This window comes from Brassica napus, chromosome A9 (assembly GCF_020379485.1).
Source record: "Brassica napus cultivar Da-Ae chromosome A9, Da-Ae, whole genome shotgun sequence".
Classification (NCBI taxonomy): Eukaryota; Viridiplantae; Streptophyta; class Magnoliopsida; order Brassicales; family Brassicaceae; genus Brassica; species Brassica napus.
The window spans coordinates 39,646,196-39,664,545 of NC_063442.1; the positions used below are offsets into that span (position 1 = coordinate 39,646,196).

General features: G+C 34.3%; 2 protein-coding genes and 1 long non-coding RNA gene across 3 annotated transcripts; 2 read left to right on the plus strand and 1 right to left on the minus strand.

Annotated features, from left to right (window-relative positions):
* Positions 1 to 94: 94 nt before the first annotated feature.
* Positions 95 to 2,402, minus strand: LOC106365485 (NDR1/HIN1-like protein 13). The gene has a single exon (XM_013804903.3). The coding sequence runs from the start codon at positions 2,170 to 2,172 to the stop codon at positions 1,306 to 1,308; it is 867 nt and encodes a 288-aa protein (XP_013660357.2). The 5' UTR covers positions 2,173 to 2,402; the 3' UTR covers positions 95 to 1,305.
* Positions 2,403 to 9,400: 6,998 nt separating this feature from the next.
* Positions 9,401 to 15,248, plus strand: LOC106408676. The gene is made up of 3 exons (XR_007316649.1): positions 9,401 to 10,108; positions 10,701 to 13,994; positions 14,587 to 15,248. It is a non-coding gene; the product is annotated as an uncharacterized LOC106408676 (long non-coding RNA).
* Positions 15,249 to 16,407: 1,159 nt separating this feature from the next.
* Positions 16,408 to 17,438, plus strand: LOC106365188 (PLAT domain-containing protein 2-like). Its single transcript, XM_013804635.3, has 2 exons — positions 16,408 to 16,688; positions 16,861 to 17,438. Exons 1-2 carry the CDS (start codon positions 16,620 to 16,622, stop codon positions 17,335 to 17,337), a joined length of 546 nt encoding a protein of 181 aa, XP_013660089.2. The 5' UTR covers positions 16,408 to 16,619; the 3' UTR covers positions 17,338 to 17,438.
* The last annotated feature ends 912 nt before the right edge of the window (positions 17,439 to 18,350 follow it).

Below are 18,350 nucleotides of genomic sequence, written 5' to 3' on the forward strand. Positions count from 1 at the left end.
TGCAATGATTTGCATATTTTCCGGTTTTCAGGACTACCTGATCGTTACTAGGATCATAGATATTATATGGGGGAATTTGTTAACTAACCAGATGAATCTTAAAAGATGTTAAAGGTAACAAGTTGAAGAAACCCCAGAAAAATACAAAACATGATAGCATTATTAAAAAAGATTATAACGAATATAAACAACACGATTCCACCATGTTCATGTAGATCCAAAAGCTAGACAATAACACATTAACACATCAAAAAAAACTTAAACACTAAAAGATAACCTCCTCCTCCTCCTCACCCGGAAAAGCCAGGAACCTTTAGCAAACTTGGAACATAGTAGCAACCATCGATTATACTATTTGTCCCACAACGGTATTCAGCTTTTTGAAACTCCTCATTCTCCCCAGCAACGTAGATAGTAACAGACTTGGTTTCAAAGTGACAACCAGCCATTTCAAATTGACTACCAGCTATCACCAGCTTACTATCGCTTCAGGTATAACAGCGGCCATCATCATGCTCCACTGCTGCTTATTCACCCACAAGTGTATTTCACCGGTCAAACTTGATCGATGCAACAAAAAGATGTAATCTACTTTGAAAACCTCTAAAGAAAGAGGATCTCTCCACCCAAAAGTTGCAGGCGGAAGAAGCAGGGGCTCAAAAGTTGTAGGCGGAAGAATGCATAGATTTAGCAATACTGACCAAAGTATTGCCTCAAAACAATGTTCGCGGCCATCGAGAAAACTAGAGAAGGCCCAGTTTGCCTAGAGAATTCGTTATAATAATATTTGTTGTAACTTAGGCTTTCAAATCGTTATAATAATCTTGTTTTTCTTTTGATAACCGAGTCTTGGCTTCACCAAGGTGATCCAGATTAAAGACCAAATCGACTAAGGACCAGCGAGCTGATCACCATGTGGGTCACCGTGAAAGGTTTTCGGATTCTGCATGTGAATTCTCCAGTGGTCGAGATTCGAATCCGGGTGACGAAACTCACATCCGTGAGCCTTTTACCACCATAGCTAGAAGTCCCGATTAATAATTTTGTTTAATGTTTGTTTGTTTTGTTTATCCATAATCACCACAATCTTCAAAAAGATGCTCTGTCCGTTGTGTCTTTCTTGTTCTCAGTTTCTTTTTTGTCGCTCAATAATATTGACTAAAAAACAAAGATATTTGGGGAAGAAACAAAAATTGAACAATTGAGCATTACATCGAAAGTAATAAATTATTTAAGCACACTGTAGATCTAACGACATAATCACGTTATATGTATAAGGAAGAAAAATATATATAAGAGAGAGTGTCAGTCCTTAAACTCACTCTCACAATTCTCCGACACAATCTCCACCTTCTTGGCATCTAATAACCCCTTAACCTTAACATCACAAGTCACCACAACTTCCTTGTTCTTCTTCACCGGTCCTGCTTCATAATCCGCCTTTAGCTCCATCTTCAGCACCAAACTCACCGCTTGTTTTGATCCCCGAGGTGGCATAACCGCGTTCTTGGTCGATCCATCGAGCTTTACATTGACCTTGTCGGATCCAGACGCGGCCTGGAACATCTTTGGGAATTTCCCGCGTCCTAGTCTCTTGTTCTTGTACGTTAACGAAACGACACCGTTTGGTTTCATTACATAGCTTACCCCCATGTTGGACGTGGGATTCTCAGCTCTCAACGTGACCTCGAAACTACTTGGTTTTACATTTAATCTCTCAACCGCGAAAATTGGAAGAGCGGGCTTGAAAATGAAATGAAGGATGAGAGTGATGGCACCGAGGATGAATCCAAAAGCGACCAAGATTATAAAGAACCACATAAGACGTTTAGAACACCCATTCTTTTTGTTTCTGTCCGGGTTATTACGGAGTTTCTCGACGTACTTTGCGTGTTCCGGAGGAGGAGTCCAATAGATTTGATCTCTTGGTACCTGGACAACGTAAGTCTCTAGCTCAGGGATTGAATCCTGAGGAGGAAGAGACCGGGAAGGTGTGTCCAGGATTGGGGAGAGATTAAGAGAATGATTACGCCAATGGTGTGATGGAGGATCTTGAGATGGCAATGCGGAGAGACTTGAGGTTGGACGGTGCCAGGTTGGAGGAGGATCGTCGGGTTTGTCATCGTCGGATTCATGGAAGGTGGCGGAAGGAGGAAGCCGTGGCCCCTCCATAGGAGAAAGGTGGGAGTTACAGATTGTGCGGTGGAGATTGGCTTAGAGGGAGGATGAAAGAGAGACAAATGAGAGAGGATGCGAAAATTAGGGTTTGCATGGGAAAGGTAAGTGGTTGTTGTTGCATTACTGAAAACTTTTCGTTGGCTTGGAGGAGCTTTTGCTATTTCGAGTATGACAACTCACCTTCAGTTTTCCACTTTCTGTTATTATATAATATAGTTTGATGGTGATTGATGAGCAAAGAAGTCGTTACTAACGAGATCGATTCTTTTCATAACCATACATGGGACTAAATTTAATCATCTCCAATTTACAGTGGACTTACTTATATACGTTGTATTTTTTTTTTGGTTCTTGATCTTTTTGGCAGTGTCTAGTCTCATAGCGGGTTTAGCAAATGATTACAAACCTGTGATGAACATGTAAAACGTTGAAACCTTTAGTTTTTAAGGGTGTTTTTCAAAACCAACCCATATTTTCAAGTCAAATCCAAAACCAACTTTTTTTTTTGTCCATACTATTCATTAATAAAATTTTCATATCATCCTTATGTTTTTGAATTATTCACAAAATTGCCATTTTATTTATTTTTTTATTAATTTCGAAATTAACAAAAAACCAAATACACCCTAACCATTTCTTCTTATTTACAAAAATGCCATCATCATCAATTTTTTCAACCACCATGAACCACCATTTTTGAGCTCTAAAGCTCTAGAATTCAATTTTCAACCACTTTTTTCTCGTTCTAACCCAAAAAACTTCATTTCCTTTCATCTCCTCTACATTTCCATCTAAAAAACTCTCATAACTATCATTTTCATAATCACAAACTTCATATTTTCGAGTTTCTTCATTAGTGAATCGTTAAAGATGCTTCTTTTTGCTCATATTTGGAGTTTGGACGGTTGAAAAGGTTGGAAACGAGCTTTACACATGAAAAAGGTAATTATTTACATGGTTTTCGTTCTTTTTCAGATCTGTGTCGCGACGGTAGACTGTTTTGTATGTCTACGCCTCCGTGGAGACTTACGATGCAGTCTATTTGTCAACGCACGGGTTAGTTTTGCAATTGACCAGACAATTTTTTTTTCTAACGCAGACTTCCCCAGTAGTCTCCGTCTTTACCTTTGACAACCAAAATAAAATTTTTCGGTAGACTTACTAAGACGTCTACCTAAAAGAGGTTAGTTTTTCATTTGACCGAACTTTTGACTTTTCAAAATAGACTTCAACGGAAGTCTACAAAATGTAGACTGCCAACGAAGTCTATAAAAGGTCATTTTTGCATTTGACCAAAACTTTGACTTCGTGGAATAGGTTAGTTTTGTGTTTGACCAAAAAGTTTAAAAAGCAATCAAAAATTTATTAAATTGTAGACTTCATATGCAGTCTTCTTATCTTAAAAAAAAAATGTAGACTGCGTATAAAGTCTACTTTTTTATTTTGGTCAAATGCAAAACCAACCCGTCGGATTTGAGAGTAGACTTCACAAGAAGTCTACACACCCGTAGACGTTCATTTCAATCTACTGATTTGAAGTCAAACTTGGTCAATTGCAAAACTAACCTCTTTCAAAAAAATTCAAACATGTAGACTGCATATGAAGTCTAGTTCTGAAAGTCAAATCTTGGATGAATTCTGGTCAATTGCAAAAAGTAACATTTTTAAATTGTAGACTGAAATGAAAGTTTACATGTGCAAAATCACAACTTTTATTCAACTATAGAAAGCAACCCGTAAAATGGTCAATTGCAAAAACCAACCCAAAGAGTAGACCTATTTGACAGTCTACGTCTGTAAACTGAAAAGAACGTCTACATCTTCAGAGACTGAATATTAAGTCTGCATAGAAAAATCTATAAAAATGTGGATTTGTGTATTATTCATTAAATTTTTTCTAGTTTTTTTGTTTGACAGTGTGTGTTAGTTAATCCTAATGGGTTTGAGTGATTTTGAAAAGATTTTTTTTATAATTATGAAGGTATAATTCATTTAATTTGACAATGTTGTTAGCTAATAATTGTAGACGTATTTGTAAGTCTTCGTTTATAGTTTTGCTAATAAGGCTGAATTTGTTTCAAAGCTGAAGTCGGTGACTGTGGAATATAAATTTACATTCTCAGCATATAAGACAAACGAAAACTCTGTATGTGGCTAAGTGTCGTGTTCAAGGATGTGGTTGGAAACTTAGAGCGAGTGTGAAGCATGGGCCAAAGACATTTTAGGTGACAAAATATTCGAAAAGGATGAAGAATCAGAAAGGTTGAAGAATGTTCCTTGTGCATGATGGCTGTACACATGGTATACTTCTTGAAATGACACAAGAAGATTAGGATCTGGACAACAAAATTGAGAAGATGGTGCTAACCTATTCCTTACCAAACATCATTTAAAACAAATGACTCCGAATAGAAAAATACTCCTCTTATGCCTGTCACGAATAATCGACAAGTACGAAACTTGATCGAGTTATCTAAGACACACTTTGTACGCCTTTGTGTATCAAGCCTGCGCCAAATACACTAAATTTTTTTGGATTGGCTATATTTTAGATAATAAGTGTAGACGTTTTTGTAAATCTACAAATGTAGACTGCAGTTGAAGTCTACGTCGTAAATTCTATTAAAAGTTTATTTGTCTATTATTCATCATATTTTTTCATGATTTAATTATTTTACAGTGTATGTTAGTAAAATTTTAATGGTCTTGGACGAATTTCACAATTTAATGTGTTATAATTATACACTTGATACTTATTGCAAATTATTTTGATTAGTGTTATTCTTGAAAAATTTTGGGAAAATTTTGTATAGATTTTCTTCTTCTCACATGTGTGTTAGTTTTTATTTTAGCTTATGGTGGTTTTACTTGTTTGGTTGGTTAGATCTTGTGAAAAAATTGATATCTAACAAAAAATTAATAATATCATACAAGTGAAAACAACTAAAAATGAATACAATGTTTATTGATTATGCATTAAAAAATTATTTAAAAATTAATATTTTATTATGAAAGTTATTACAGAGCAATATATTAAAAAGTATTCTTGAGTATGTTTGATTTTTCATAATCTTGATGCTTCAAATAAAGTCTTGGAAAAAGTACCTGCAAAATAAGATAGAGTTATGAGAAAAACATAAGATAAAAAATGAAATCATATTTTAGTAGACTTTTTATTAAGTCTACGTAAAGTTATTGTTTAGTAGACTTTAGTTGAAGTCTACACTAATGGAAAATTTTCATATCTAAAAGTGTGCATTTCGAAAATTTGAAAATACTTTGTTCTGGAAAATATTTCAAAAATGGTTTTTTGTCATCCTTGTAACAAAGCAAAAAGATAATGTATGAATCTATAAATTTAGTTCATTATAAACACAAAATATCTTATAATGAATATATGGAAAGCTTACATTTTTGGAAAGATGATTTGAAAACATTGAAAGAGAATACCTGCAAAATAAAACAAAATTATGAAAAATAAGATAAAAATTAAAATCATATTTGAGTAAACTTCTAATGAAATATGCTTAAAAGTCAAGGCTAGTAGACTTCGTTTGAAGTCTACCAGCCGTAAGTTTTAAATAGATTTCAAATGAAGTCTACTCTATAAAAAAAATAGATCTGAAAAATTAATACATTAAAAATATGAAATAAGTTTAAATCTAAAAAACTTTTAAAAATATGATTTAGTAGACAAAATAGTTATAAATTAAAGACATATTAATATGAATTTTAATATGTAACTTTATTTGAATATAAATACTAGAACACATATTTTAAATCTATAGATGTAAACCTTACATTTCTAGGAGGAGAAGAGAACAACTATGGAAGAAAATACCTGCAAAATAAGATAAAATTATTAAAAAACATAGAAAAAAATTAAAGTCATATTTTTGTAGACTTCCAATGAAGTATGCTTAAACTTTGTGGTTTAGTAAACTTCATATGAAGTCTGCAAGTTTTAGTAAACTTCTTTAGAAGTCTACACTTTCTGATAATTTTCAGATCTGAAAAAATCTATATATTTTGAAATGTGAAAATAATTTTAAATCTGAAAATAATTTACATAATAGAATTTATAAGGTAAACTAGTAGCAAATTAATGTAGAGAGCTTGATCTATAAATTTATTTGAATATAAACATGTAAATACATATTTAAAATCTATTAATCTAAAACTTACATTTTTAGAGGAGATGATGAAATCCATGAGTGATAATACCTACCAAAAAAAGATAATATTGTGAGAAATAAGCATAAAAATACACATTTAAAATCTATAGATCTACTTACATTTTTTAAAGGAGAAGATGAAAACCATGAATCATAATATCTAAAATGACAAGAAAATATTGTGAGAAAGACTTGAGAAAATTTTAGAGAGAAAGAAGATAATGAGAGAGATTTGGAAACAATTGAGAGAATTTTAGAGAGAAGAGAGAAAGTTTCAGAGAGAAGGGAGAGAGTTTTAAAAACTTGTGCATCCACTTTAGAGAGAGAGATTGTATAAATTTTGTTTATATAGGGAGACAAAAATGGGGAAAAGTGCCAATTTCGACCCAAACTATTTCAGTCGTGCCAAATACGACCCGAACAATTGATCAGTGCCAAATACGACCTCAACTCAATTATAATTCAAAAAAACTACCCGAACTTCTTAAAACGTGCCTAAATCTACATTGCCTCTAACAGAAGTTAGTCAACCGTTAACAAAGATAAAACGACGTCGTTTGATATACGAGGAAAAGTGCCAATTTCGACCCCAACACTCTCAATCGTGCCAAATAAGACCCGAACAAATGGTCAGTGCCAAAAACGACCTCAACTCAATTATAATTTAAAAAAAAATTATCCAATTTTTTTCTAAAACGTGTCTAAATCTACATTAACTCTAACAGAAGTTAATCAACTTTTAACAAAGATAAGACGATGTTGTTTTGATATATGTATTTTTTTTTTAAAATATGTTCATTTCGGGATTCAAATCCGTGCTGGGATACCCTTTTAAATGGGCACACTAACAACTAGATAAAAGTAACTTTTTAAAATCACCAAAGTTTTAAATTGGATAAGATGAACAAGAATAGTAGTTTATATAATGGAGAATTTCAATTTGTAATAATATTTCAAAAAATTATTTTAGTCTAGTTGTTAGTGTGCCCCTTTAAAAGGATATCCCAGCACGGATTTGAATCCCGAAATGAACATATTTTTTAAAAAAATACATATATCAAAACAACATCGTCTTATCTTTATTATTACTTTTTCTGATTTATATAAATACATTAACGTGTTTTTCTTATTTATCATATCTTTAATAAAATTATATCTTACTAAAATATAAATAATAAAATATTTATTATTATATGATCTTAAATATGCTTACAACTTTGAATTTATTTATACAATTTTCTTATATAAATTATTTTTAATTTTTAAAATTAAGTGGGAATTTTTTTAGTTTTCAAAGTTGATATTATATATTTTGATATTTTGTTCAAAAATGTTAAGAGGCCTTTTACCTTTCTTTCACTAAGATATGTTGTACAAAATATTAGACAAATTAAACAATAACTAAAATATATAAAGCAATCACCAAAGTTTTAAATTGGATAAGATGAACAAGAATAGTAGTTTATATAATGGAGAATTTCAATTTGTAATAATATTTCAAAAAATTATTTTAGTCTAGTTGTTAGTGTGCCCCTTTAAAAGGATATCCCAGCACGGATTTGAATCCCGAAATGAACATATTTTTTAAAAAAATACATATATCAAAACAACATCGTCTTATCTTTGTTAAAAGTTGATTAACTTCTGTTAGAGTTAATGTAGATTTAGACACGTTTTAGAAAAAATTGGATAATTTTTTTTTAAATTATAATTGAGTTGAGGTCGTTTTTGGCACTGACCATTTGTTCGGGTCTTATTTGGCACGATTGAGAGTGTTGGGGTCGAAATTGGCACTTTTCCTCGTATATCAAACGACGTCGTTTTATCTTGTTAACGGTTGACTAACTTCTGTTAGAGTCAATGTAGATTTAGGCACGTTTTAAGAAGTTCGAGTAGTTTTTTTGAATTATAATTGAGTTGAGGTCGTATTTGGCACTGATCAATTGTTCGGGTCGTATTTGGCACGACTGAAATAGTTTGGGTCGAAATTGGCACTTTTCCCGACAAAAATGTAACTAGGTTAAAATTTACGATATTGTAGACTTCGTTTGAAGTCTACTAAAATTAAAATTTTGGAGTAGATCTTACTATAACATAGTAGACCTTTTTGGAAGTCTACTATAATAATTTAATTATTGTTATTTATTCTTTATTATTTTATTAATTTTAATATATGATTTATTAAATTTATTTCTTTATTTTTTAATAGTTATAGTATATGATTTCACTTTTTTATTCGTAAGGAACTTAACTTAGTTTAAATATAATGATTTTTTGTAAAACAAATTGAAAAATATAGACTGAAAAATACGTCTTCAGATAAATAGACTTTATTGTAGGTCTACGAAACCCTAAACCACAAATCTCAAACCCTAAATGTTTTGCTTGATAATCAAAAAGTCTCATTTATACAAAATATAAACTACTAAACATTAATATGCAGATTTAAGTTAATAAAAAAAAAATCTAAAATCTAACCCTATGAAATCAACTACTAAAAGACATAACATGTTAGAACCTTTTGTTTCTAAACTATGAACATAGTCTAACACATGATAACCAAATTAGTATATATTCTTTAAAATTGTTCGATTATATGAAATTTTAATTTATTTACTTCATATTATCCATTATATTGATGATTAGTTAAAAATATCACAATAATTATTTTTATTAATTTTCAAAATTAAATTATTAGATCAAATTAGAGTGTAGACTACAAAACAAGTTTATAAAGTAGATTTCGAAGGAAGTCTATATATATGTAGACTTCTTTTATTACATGTAGACTTCCAAAGGATAGAAACGTAAAATACATTTCTGTTTTTTGTTTGGTCATAAGGGTTAAATAGTACTTTCATTACTCCTTTAGGTTGGTTTTGCATTTGACTGAAAGTGGGGTACACTTTTACATTTGACTTGAATATTTGGGTTAGTTTTAGCAAATGTCCTAGTTTTTAATCATAGTATACGTAATATTTTATAAACGAGTAGTATATACTACTTATTCTATTTCACAGAGAATATTTGTAACGACCCCGTTTCTCTAAACCAGATTTAGAAATTTGTTTGGTTAATTATTCTCTAAACCAAACCATTTGAAATAAACCAAAGAGATATATAAGTCGTATACATCTCCATCTTTGACGAAACCTAGCCGCACACCTCCAATTAAACCATTGTTCACCTCCAAAAATCTGATGCACCGCGATACCACCACCGGCTCTTCCCGTTGTCTTGGAGCCATCACGCCATGTCAGAGAGAGAGCCTCGTCATCACTGGTCAAACGTCTCACGTGTTGTTGTCTCGCACCGAACTCGAGAGATGTATATATGACGTGAGGATGAGGCGCACAAAGACGGAGCCACCGTCTCACCACCACCGCACCGATCAGATCCACACTGTTGTTAGTCGCAAGCCATTGGAGGAGGCAGTCATGTCACCGGAGAGTCGTGATAGCCGGAGATCGTATCAGCCACCGTCATCAACCGTTATCTAGCTAAGTGTTGCCTCCTTTGTTACTTGTGCCACAAGTAACGTATATACCACAAACCTTAAACGTGTCTTTGCATGTGTTTAGGTGTAGTGAATCTTATGCCAACCTGGAGTTACTTGCCCATCATTTAAAATAAGGCGTACAAAGATTTATGGAACACGTTTTGCTCGACACCATGATTATGAAGGAATCTTTTAAAGTGATGTTAGGCGAGATCGTTCCCGAGCTTTTCATGAGCTATATCCAATATTTGTTAAGGTGAGGGTCTTTTCCCGAGCTTCTCTTACACGGCTTAGGACCTCGAATAAGTATAATTTATTTCTAATGTGTTTCCGTCTGTGTGAAATCGAGTCTGTCATTGCTTGTTTAGTTTTTAGGTTCTTTGCTTAAACCGGAACTAGGATTGTTAGATGGTTCAACACTGCTTGTTCATTGATAATTGATAATATATATGTATATAGTATATTGAGGTGATTTGGGTGTTAGCTGACCATGGAGACGTAATTATGTGTGTCGGCTGGAGACCAGTACATTGGGTGTGGTGTATGCTGCGGCACAGCTTAGTCGACCTGTTGTGCCAAGGCTTCAGAGGTCGATAAATCGTCTACGGGCGTGTGTTACCGAGCACATATTCGGTGGTGTTTTTGGCCTGTTAGTGGGCAGCGAGTGTGCACCTCGCTAGGACCATTGTTTGATCTTTGGGTACTTTAGGTACCGTGTTTGCAACGTGTTAGGATTAAATTATATTTATTCGGAGTGCTCTGTCCGGGTCCATGGACTTCGGGTTTAGTATCCCCATACCTCACTGGGTAACTCACCTGTTACTCACCCCTCATTTGCTCCCATGCAGGTGAGACTGACGAGTATATGATATTTGGATGGATTGGTGCTACTAGGCTTTTTATTTGGATTTTTATTTGGGCTTAGGGTGAGTGGAGTCGTGTATATGGGCTATTGTGTTATGATAGATTGTTGGTGGTACGCTGTTCTCCAGATAGGAGGTAACGGGTGTCACAATTTGGTAGCAGAGCGGGGTTCCGTCCCGGCCTCGACCCGGGATGGCGATTAGGGGATTCGGTTTTCTACGTTTTCTTTTTAAAGTATAAAATACTTTTTATATATATATATAATAAAAAAAAAATATTTGCGAAGTTCTTTTAGCACCATTCGATCCAGTAATTACTAACTCAATTGTCTCTTTCTATGACGATGAGTAAAATCATCGTCATTCATCCTTCGGCTAACAGGGTTCTACACAGATGTTCAGCAGCAGATGTGTGATGTCTCAGTTCGTCAGTTGTCTCAGGAGTGTTATCAGTTCCTTCGGTCATGATTCTGAGATTATCCAGGAGTGGATATGTGACGTTTCTGCTTCCACCCTCTTTCAAGCAATCGTTCCACGAGTTTTTGTTACTGGAGATTATGTGGTGTGACGTATGAGCCATCGGTTGGCATGTGTTGTTTTTGTGTACGAGTATGTTGACTATTTTGGAGGTATGTTCAGTTTGTAAACTCGTGGGGATCGCTTTTGGATTGGGAGTGTGGCAACTTGTGTTGTATTGATATTGGAGTTATGCTTGGTTTTGTTGTTAGTTTTTAGCATTGTTGATCGTTTGAGAGATGTGTCAGTCAAACAACTGGCATGGGACGTGGGAGATATTTATATTTATCGCAGTGTACCAGCTATGCTCGGAGGACTGATTTGTTTGGGGACTCGTCAGGGATGGAGCTACGCTTTTACGATGTCATCCTTGGGATGGATTGGATGTCACCACATATTATAGTGTTAGATTTCCTAAGGGCAAAAGTTGATATTGCTGGAACAGATGAGAGTTTTTATTGCATGCATGCTACATGCTGAGGATTTATTGGATAAAGGAACATAGGGTTATTGGCGAGACCATTTCGATGGTTAAGAATGTAGTTGAGGTCTTTGGAACGACCACCACCAGACACAAGAGATGTCTTTACGATTGAGTTGGAACCAAGGACAACACTGGTTTCACTAGTTCTATACCAATTAGCGGCAGCAAAGATGACCGGGCTGAAAGAGCATATGGAAGATTCATCCGACATGGGTTTTATCAGACCGAGTACTTCACCGTGGGGAGCATCATTATTTTTCTTATAAAGAAAAAAGATAGGAGTTTCAGTCTTCGTATCGACTACATAGACTTGAACATGGTATCCGCGTATTGATGAGTTGTTGGATTACCTACATGAGGTTCATGGTTCTTGAAGGTCGACTTGGCATCACGATACCACCAGATTGCGATAGATGACGAGGATGTGCGGAAGACAACCTTCCGTATTATGGACATTATGAGTTTGTGATGATGTCATTTGGGTTGACGAACACACCGGTAGCATTCACGAAACTTATGAATGAGGTTTTCGTGAACACTTGGATAAGTGCGTGATTGTATTCATCGATGACACCCTGATTTATTCTCCGAGTAGAGAGGAGCATGCTGAGCATTTACAGATTGTGTTAGGTAAGCTTGGAGAGTATTAATTGGTTGCTAGCTGAGTAGGTGTAATTTATGGAAGAGAAAAAAAAATTAGATTTTTGGATCACGTGTTGCAGAAGGAGGAGTTGATGTTTCTTCAGAAAGAATTATTATAAGTCCAGAGTGGCCGACATAGATCTGAAGTGTTACTATCATTGGTCTAGAGTGGAAAAAAAAAAGGAAGAGAAAAATATGTTGCTACATTGTGTCTTCATGTCAGACTTATCAGATGGTTAAAACAGAACATCAATTATTTATGGGATTATTATACAATCTACTTTTTCCAGATTGGAAATGAAATATGTTGATTATGGGTTTACTCATTAGCCTATCGGAGTCGAGTTTCATGAAGAATAATATATGAGCGATCATGGACCGTATCACTAAGTTAAAATCTAGAGGACATGTCCTTGACTTAGTGCTTAGCTCGCGAGGAAAAAAAAATTGAGTAAAGTATCTACCGCCGAAATAATTCATATACAGTAACAGTTCTTATTCGAGCATTCAGTTATCACCTTACGAAGCTCTTTATGGGAGATCATTCGCACACGTACTATGATGGACCAAAATGGGGAAGCACTCTAAGGTACAGCAACCAATGGTTTAAGGGACGTTAAAGCAAATAGAAATGCTCAAGAACTAAAGGAAGCTTACGGCAAAAAAAAAAAAAAATTATATGCATTCATAGGATCTGTGGAGATTACAAATCGACAAGTGGAAGCAGTTCAGAAAATGATGACCTTATTGATCAAAGTTCAATAATAGAGAAATAAGATCCAAGAGGAAACCTGAGAGACCGAGTCTAAGATGAAGACTTAACATTGAAATTTTATTTTGGAGAATAGAACTAGCTGTCAAGTATAGAGACTTGAATTCGAGGACGAATTCCTTGTTAGTAGGGAAGAATTGTAACGACCCGGTTTCTCTAAACCAGATTTAGAAATTTGTTTGGTTAATTATTCTCTAAACCAAACCATTTGAAATAAACCAAAGAGATATATAAGTCGTATACATCTCCATCTTTGACGAAACCTAGCCGCACACCTCCAATTAAACCATTGTTCACCTCCAAAAATCTGATGCACCGCGATACCACCACCGGCTCTTCTCGTTGTCTTGGAGCCATCACGCCATGTCAGAGAGAGAGCCTCGTCATCACTGGTCAAACGTCTCAAGTGTTGTTGTCTCGCACCGAACTCGAGAGATGTATATATGACGTGAGGATGAGGCGCACAAAGACGGAGCCACCGTCTCACCACCACCGCACCGATCAGATCCACACTGTTGTTAGTCGCAAGCCATTGGAGGAGGCAGTCATGTCACCGGAGAGTCGTGATAGCCGGAGATCGTATCAGCCACCGTCATCAACCGTTATCTAGCTAAGTGTTGCCTCCTTTGTTACTTGTGCCACAAGTAACGTATATACCACAAACCTTAAACGTGTCTTTGCATGTGTTTAGGTGTAGTGAATCTTATGCCAACCTGGAGTTACTTGCCCATCATTTAAAATAAGGCGTACAAAGATTTATGGAACACGTTTTGCTCGACACCATGATTATGAAGGAATCTTTTAAAGTGATGTTAGGCGAGATCGTTCCCGAGCTTTTCATGAGCTATATCCAATATTTGTTAAGGTGAGGGTCTTTTCCCGAGCTTCTCTTACACGGCTTAGGACCTCGAATAAGTATAATTTATTTCTAATGTGTTTCCGTCTGTGTGAAATCGAGTCTGTCATTGCTTGTTTAGTTTTTAGGTTCTTTGCTTAAACCGGAACTAGGATTGTTAGATGGTTCAACACTGCTTGTTCATTGATAATTGATAATATATATGTATATAGTATATTGAGGTGATTTGGGTGTTAGCTGACCATGGAGACGTAATTTTGTGTGTCGGCTGGAGACCAGTACATTGGGTGTGGTGTATGCTGCGGCACAGCTTAGTCGACCTGTTGTGCCAAGGCTTCAGAGGTCGATAAATCGTCTACGGGCGTGTGTTACCGAGCACATATTCGGTGGTGTTTTTGGCCTGTTAGTGGGCAGCGAGTGTGCACCTCGCTAGGACCATTGTTTGGTCTTTGGGTACTTTAGGTACCGTGTTTGCAACGTGTTAGGATTAAATTATATTTATTCGGAGTGCTCTGTCCGGGTCCATGGACTTCGGGTTTAGTATCCCCATACCTCACTGGGTAACTCACCTGTTACTCACCCCTCATTTGCCCCCATGCAGGTGAGACTGACGAGTATATGATATTTGGATGGATTGGTGCTACTAGGCTTTTTATTTGGATTTTTATTTGGGCTTAGGGTGAGTGGAGTCGTGTATATGGGCTATTGTGTTATGATAGATTGTTGGTGGTACGCTGTTCTCCAGATAGGAGGTAACGGGTGTCACAATATTGTTTTGAAATGTTTTTTTCTTATTACTCAAAAATGTCATTTTAGATCAATTCCAATGCAATTTATATTTATTTTCAATTTAATCTAGTTACAAAATATATTGATCTTACAAATAATTTTATTTATGTTTAAATATTATTGGTTAAATATATGTAATTAATAATAACATAAATGTATTACAATTATTTTTTAATTTGTATGAAAAGTGTTGAAGTGACACATTTTAATTACAATTTTTTTTTTTTGCTAACTCACATTTTACAAATTAAACATATGAAACATTACACGTCCATCAAACAAAACAAACAACACAACCAAAATGTTGATAGTCTACAAGAAGTGCAAATAAGCTAGTTTTTCTACACTGTATTTATTGGTAAACTATTATTCTGGAAAACCGAATTTATAAATGTTGAACTAGGACAGGAAAAAATTATGGATTTGAAATTCCAAATTTTTTAGTCTTATAAACAACAATATCATGTGAAATGCATGAGTAAGGTAACAAATAAGGAAAACGTTCTTGTCTTCTTAATATGAGATGAGAGGAAAACTTCTAAGTGGAAATAAAATACAGTTTAACCTTATAAAGTTAATACTGTATCCGCTAGGCGCAAGTTCAAAAAATGAAGAAGAAGAGAGTTTATACCGCAGCTTCCGGCCATTCAAAGTTATGATTGTGGGCCTTGTTGCTGCTCCCCTGACAATACTTTACCAAATTTTTCATTTTCTGGCTAAACACAAAACTACAAAAGCATTTAATTTTATTTTTATTTCTTGAAATAAGCAGCTGTCCATGAGAGAAAATATGAAGGAAAAACTTCTCGTTATGGTAAACTTAAATTTTATTTTATTCGATTGAACGTTTTATTTAGAGAAAAAGACTAGAATAGCATCAAACCAAGTTTTTGTTCCCAAAGTAGCACTCAAAACTCAAAGTCAGAAAAATAGGTTTCATTAAAGAGATAAGTATACACTTATACATTTTAGATTAATTAATCCAAACCTTAGGGTTTAGAGTTAAGGGGTGAAGTTTTGGAATTAAGGTTTAAAATTTTATAAAAAAATAAATACTAAAATAAAAAATAAAAATTTTAAAAACAGTTTCAAAAAGTATTTTTAAATTATAAAAGGAAAATTTGAAAAAAAAAAATTCAAAAAAAATTTCAAAACAAAAATTATAAAACTTTCGAATCTGAAAACATATAATCTGAAACTATGAAAAAAATTTCTTTTTTTTTATTTTTTTATTTTTATTTATTTTTGTTTGTTTATTTTTTTATTTTTATTTTTGTTTATTTAATTTTAAACCAAGGGTATTAAGAATATTTTATCTTTTAATGAATATCATTTTTATGAGTTTTTCTTTCTAATGCCATTTTTGAAACATAAACTTCAAAAAGTGCTATTATTGACAATTGCCTTTTTATTTAAAGTTAAACAAATATTTAGGCTTCTTTATTCTTTCGCCAGTCCACGTGAAACATGATCATGATTTTTGGAGCGATACAGATCACAGATGTAGACACCATATATATTATATTGGAAACTATATTTGACCAAAATATGAAATGAATAATTACGAATTCGTTAATTACTTTTCATATAAAATGATTTACGAGATCCCAAGTATTATTTCCTAATCTGTCACACCTCATGTTGATCTGTCAGATGAGTTAACGACGTGCTCTCTTCACTCATCACAACGTACTAAAATCGCCACATCTCAACATCACACGCTACTCCAAAAAGCAGACGATAATTACCTTTGACATCTCAAGTCTCAAACTCTACATATTTGCATCAAATCTATTAATAGTCGGACAGATCAGATCTCCATATCCTACATTCATATCACCAATAATGGCTCGCTGCGACGTTCTCCTCCTTACCGTCCTCGTCATCGCCACCTTCTCCTCAGTCTCATTCGCCGTAAGCTCCCTAAATCTCATCACCAGCACTATAATATATAACTTGTTTAATGCCCACCTATTGAATCTAGATAATGATACTAGGGCCATTACTAGTTCATACCAACTAGTTTAAATAATCGTTTTTCTTGAATATAACGAAAACAAAAAAAATCATTTTCTTGAATTTACAGGACGATGACGCAGAATGTGTCTACACATTCTACCTCAGGACCGGATCGATCTGGAAAGCCGGCACTGAATCGATCATAAGCGCTAGAATCTACGATAAATACGGAGACTACATTGGGATCCGAAACCTAGAGGCATGGGGTGGGTTAATGGGACCAGGTTACAAATACTACGAGAGGGGTAATCTCGACATTTTCAGTGGGAAAGCACCGTGTCTTCCAAGCCCAGTCTGTTCGTTGAATCTAACCTCCGACGGCTCCGGCGACCACCACGGGTGGTATGTTAACTATGTGGAGGTCACGACGGCAGGAGTCCACGCTAAGTGCTCGCAGCAAAGCTTTGAAGTTGAGCAATGGCTTGCGACCGATACGTCGCCTTATGAGCTCACTGCTGTTAGGAATAACTGCCCGGTTTCGCTTAGGGAGAGTGTCGGTCGGGTCGGGTCTGAGATCCGCAAGACTCTCTCGTGGATCGTGTGAATTAATAAACGAATGAATGTGTGTGTGTTTTTGGAGACTTGTTCTATGTTGTCTTGTGAACGTGTTGATTGCAATAAAGAAAAATTGATTCGATCAAATAATATTTCATTCTTTTTTGTTGCTGTCGGTAAGATTTAATCAAATTTTGAAGTAAAGCATTAAATATTTTAAAGGGTTTTTCATATTATTAGCATATTTATTATAAGAGTGATGGATCTATAAGTTTGGTCTGCAGGACCAGATCTTCACATGGCTGTCTGTCGGATCTCAAAAACAAAAAGAGATATATTGCCCGTGTTTCAAGAACAATTAGGAATCCATCAATTAGAGATTATAACGTTGAAGCGAAAACAGGTGCTGGTGAACAATGGACAACACCTATATACTATGGAGAACCTGGTGGATGCATAGTTCAATGAAGTATATATGATTTAAAAGTCGTTTGAGCTATATCATAAATAGTTGCATATAAACCTATACATTTTCATGCACGACTTCATATGTGTTCAAATTTTTAAAACTGATATTCTGTTGATTCAATAAGAGTATGATTGAACTAATTTTAATTCCTATCTTGGAGAATTTCTTTCATATTACGTGGCCAAATTAAAAATTATTTAAATGGCGACCAAAAAAATCAATGAAAATAATTTTTTCCTCTTCATTTTTTTTAATTTGACATTATTTATAATAAATATTTTTGTTTCAATGTTCTTTCTTGTTCTTTTCAGTTTAAAGAATCATAGAACAAAACTATTTCTTATAAAATCCGTGAAGAAACAATAAAGAATAACTATTCTTATTATTTTGTTCCTCTTTGTTTTTTAATTCTTTATTCTTATTATTCTTTTCATAGTCATCGGTTAGATAATCTAAATAACATTTTATTCTTGTTTTTTAAAAACTAATTGTATGAATATGATAAATGGATCCACAAGGTCGGAGGTTCGACACTCCTTCTAGCGTATTTCTATATTTGATTATTTTAACCACAGGGTGGTGGGCTAGTGGTC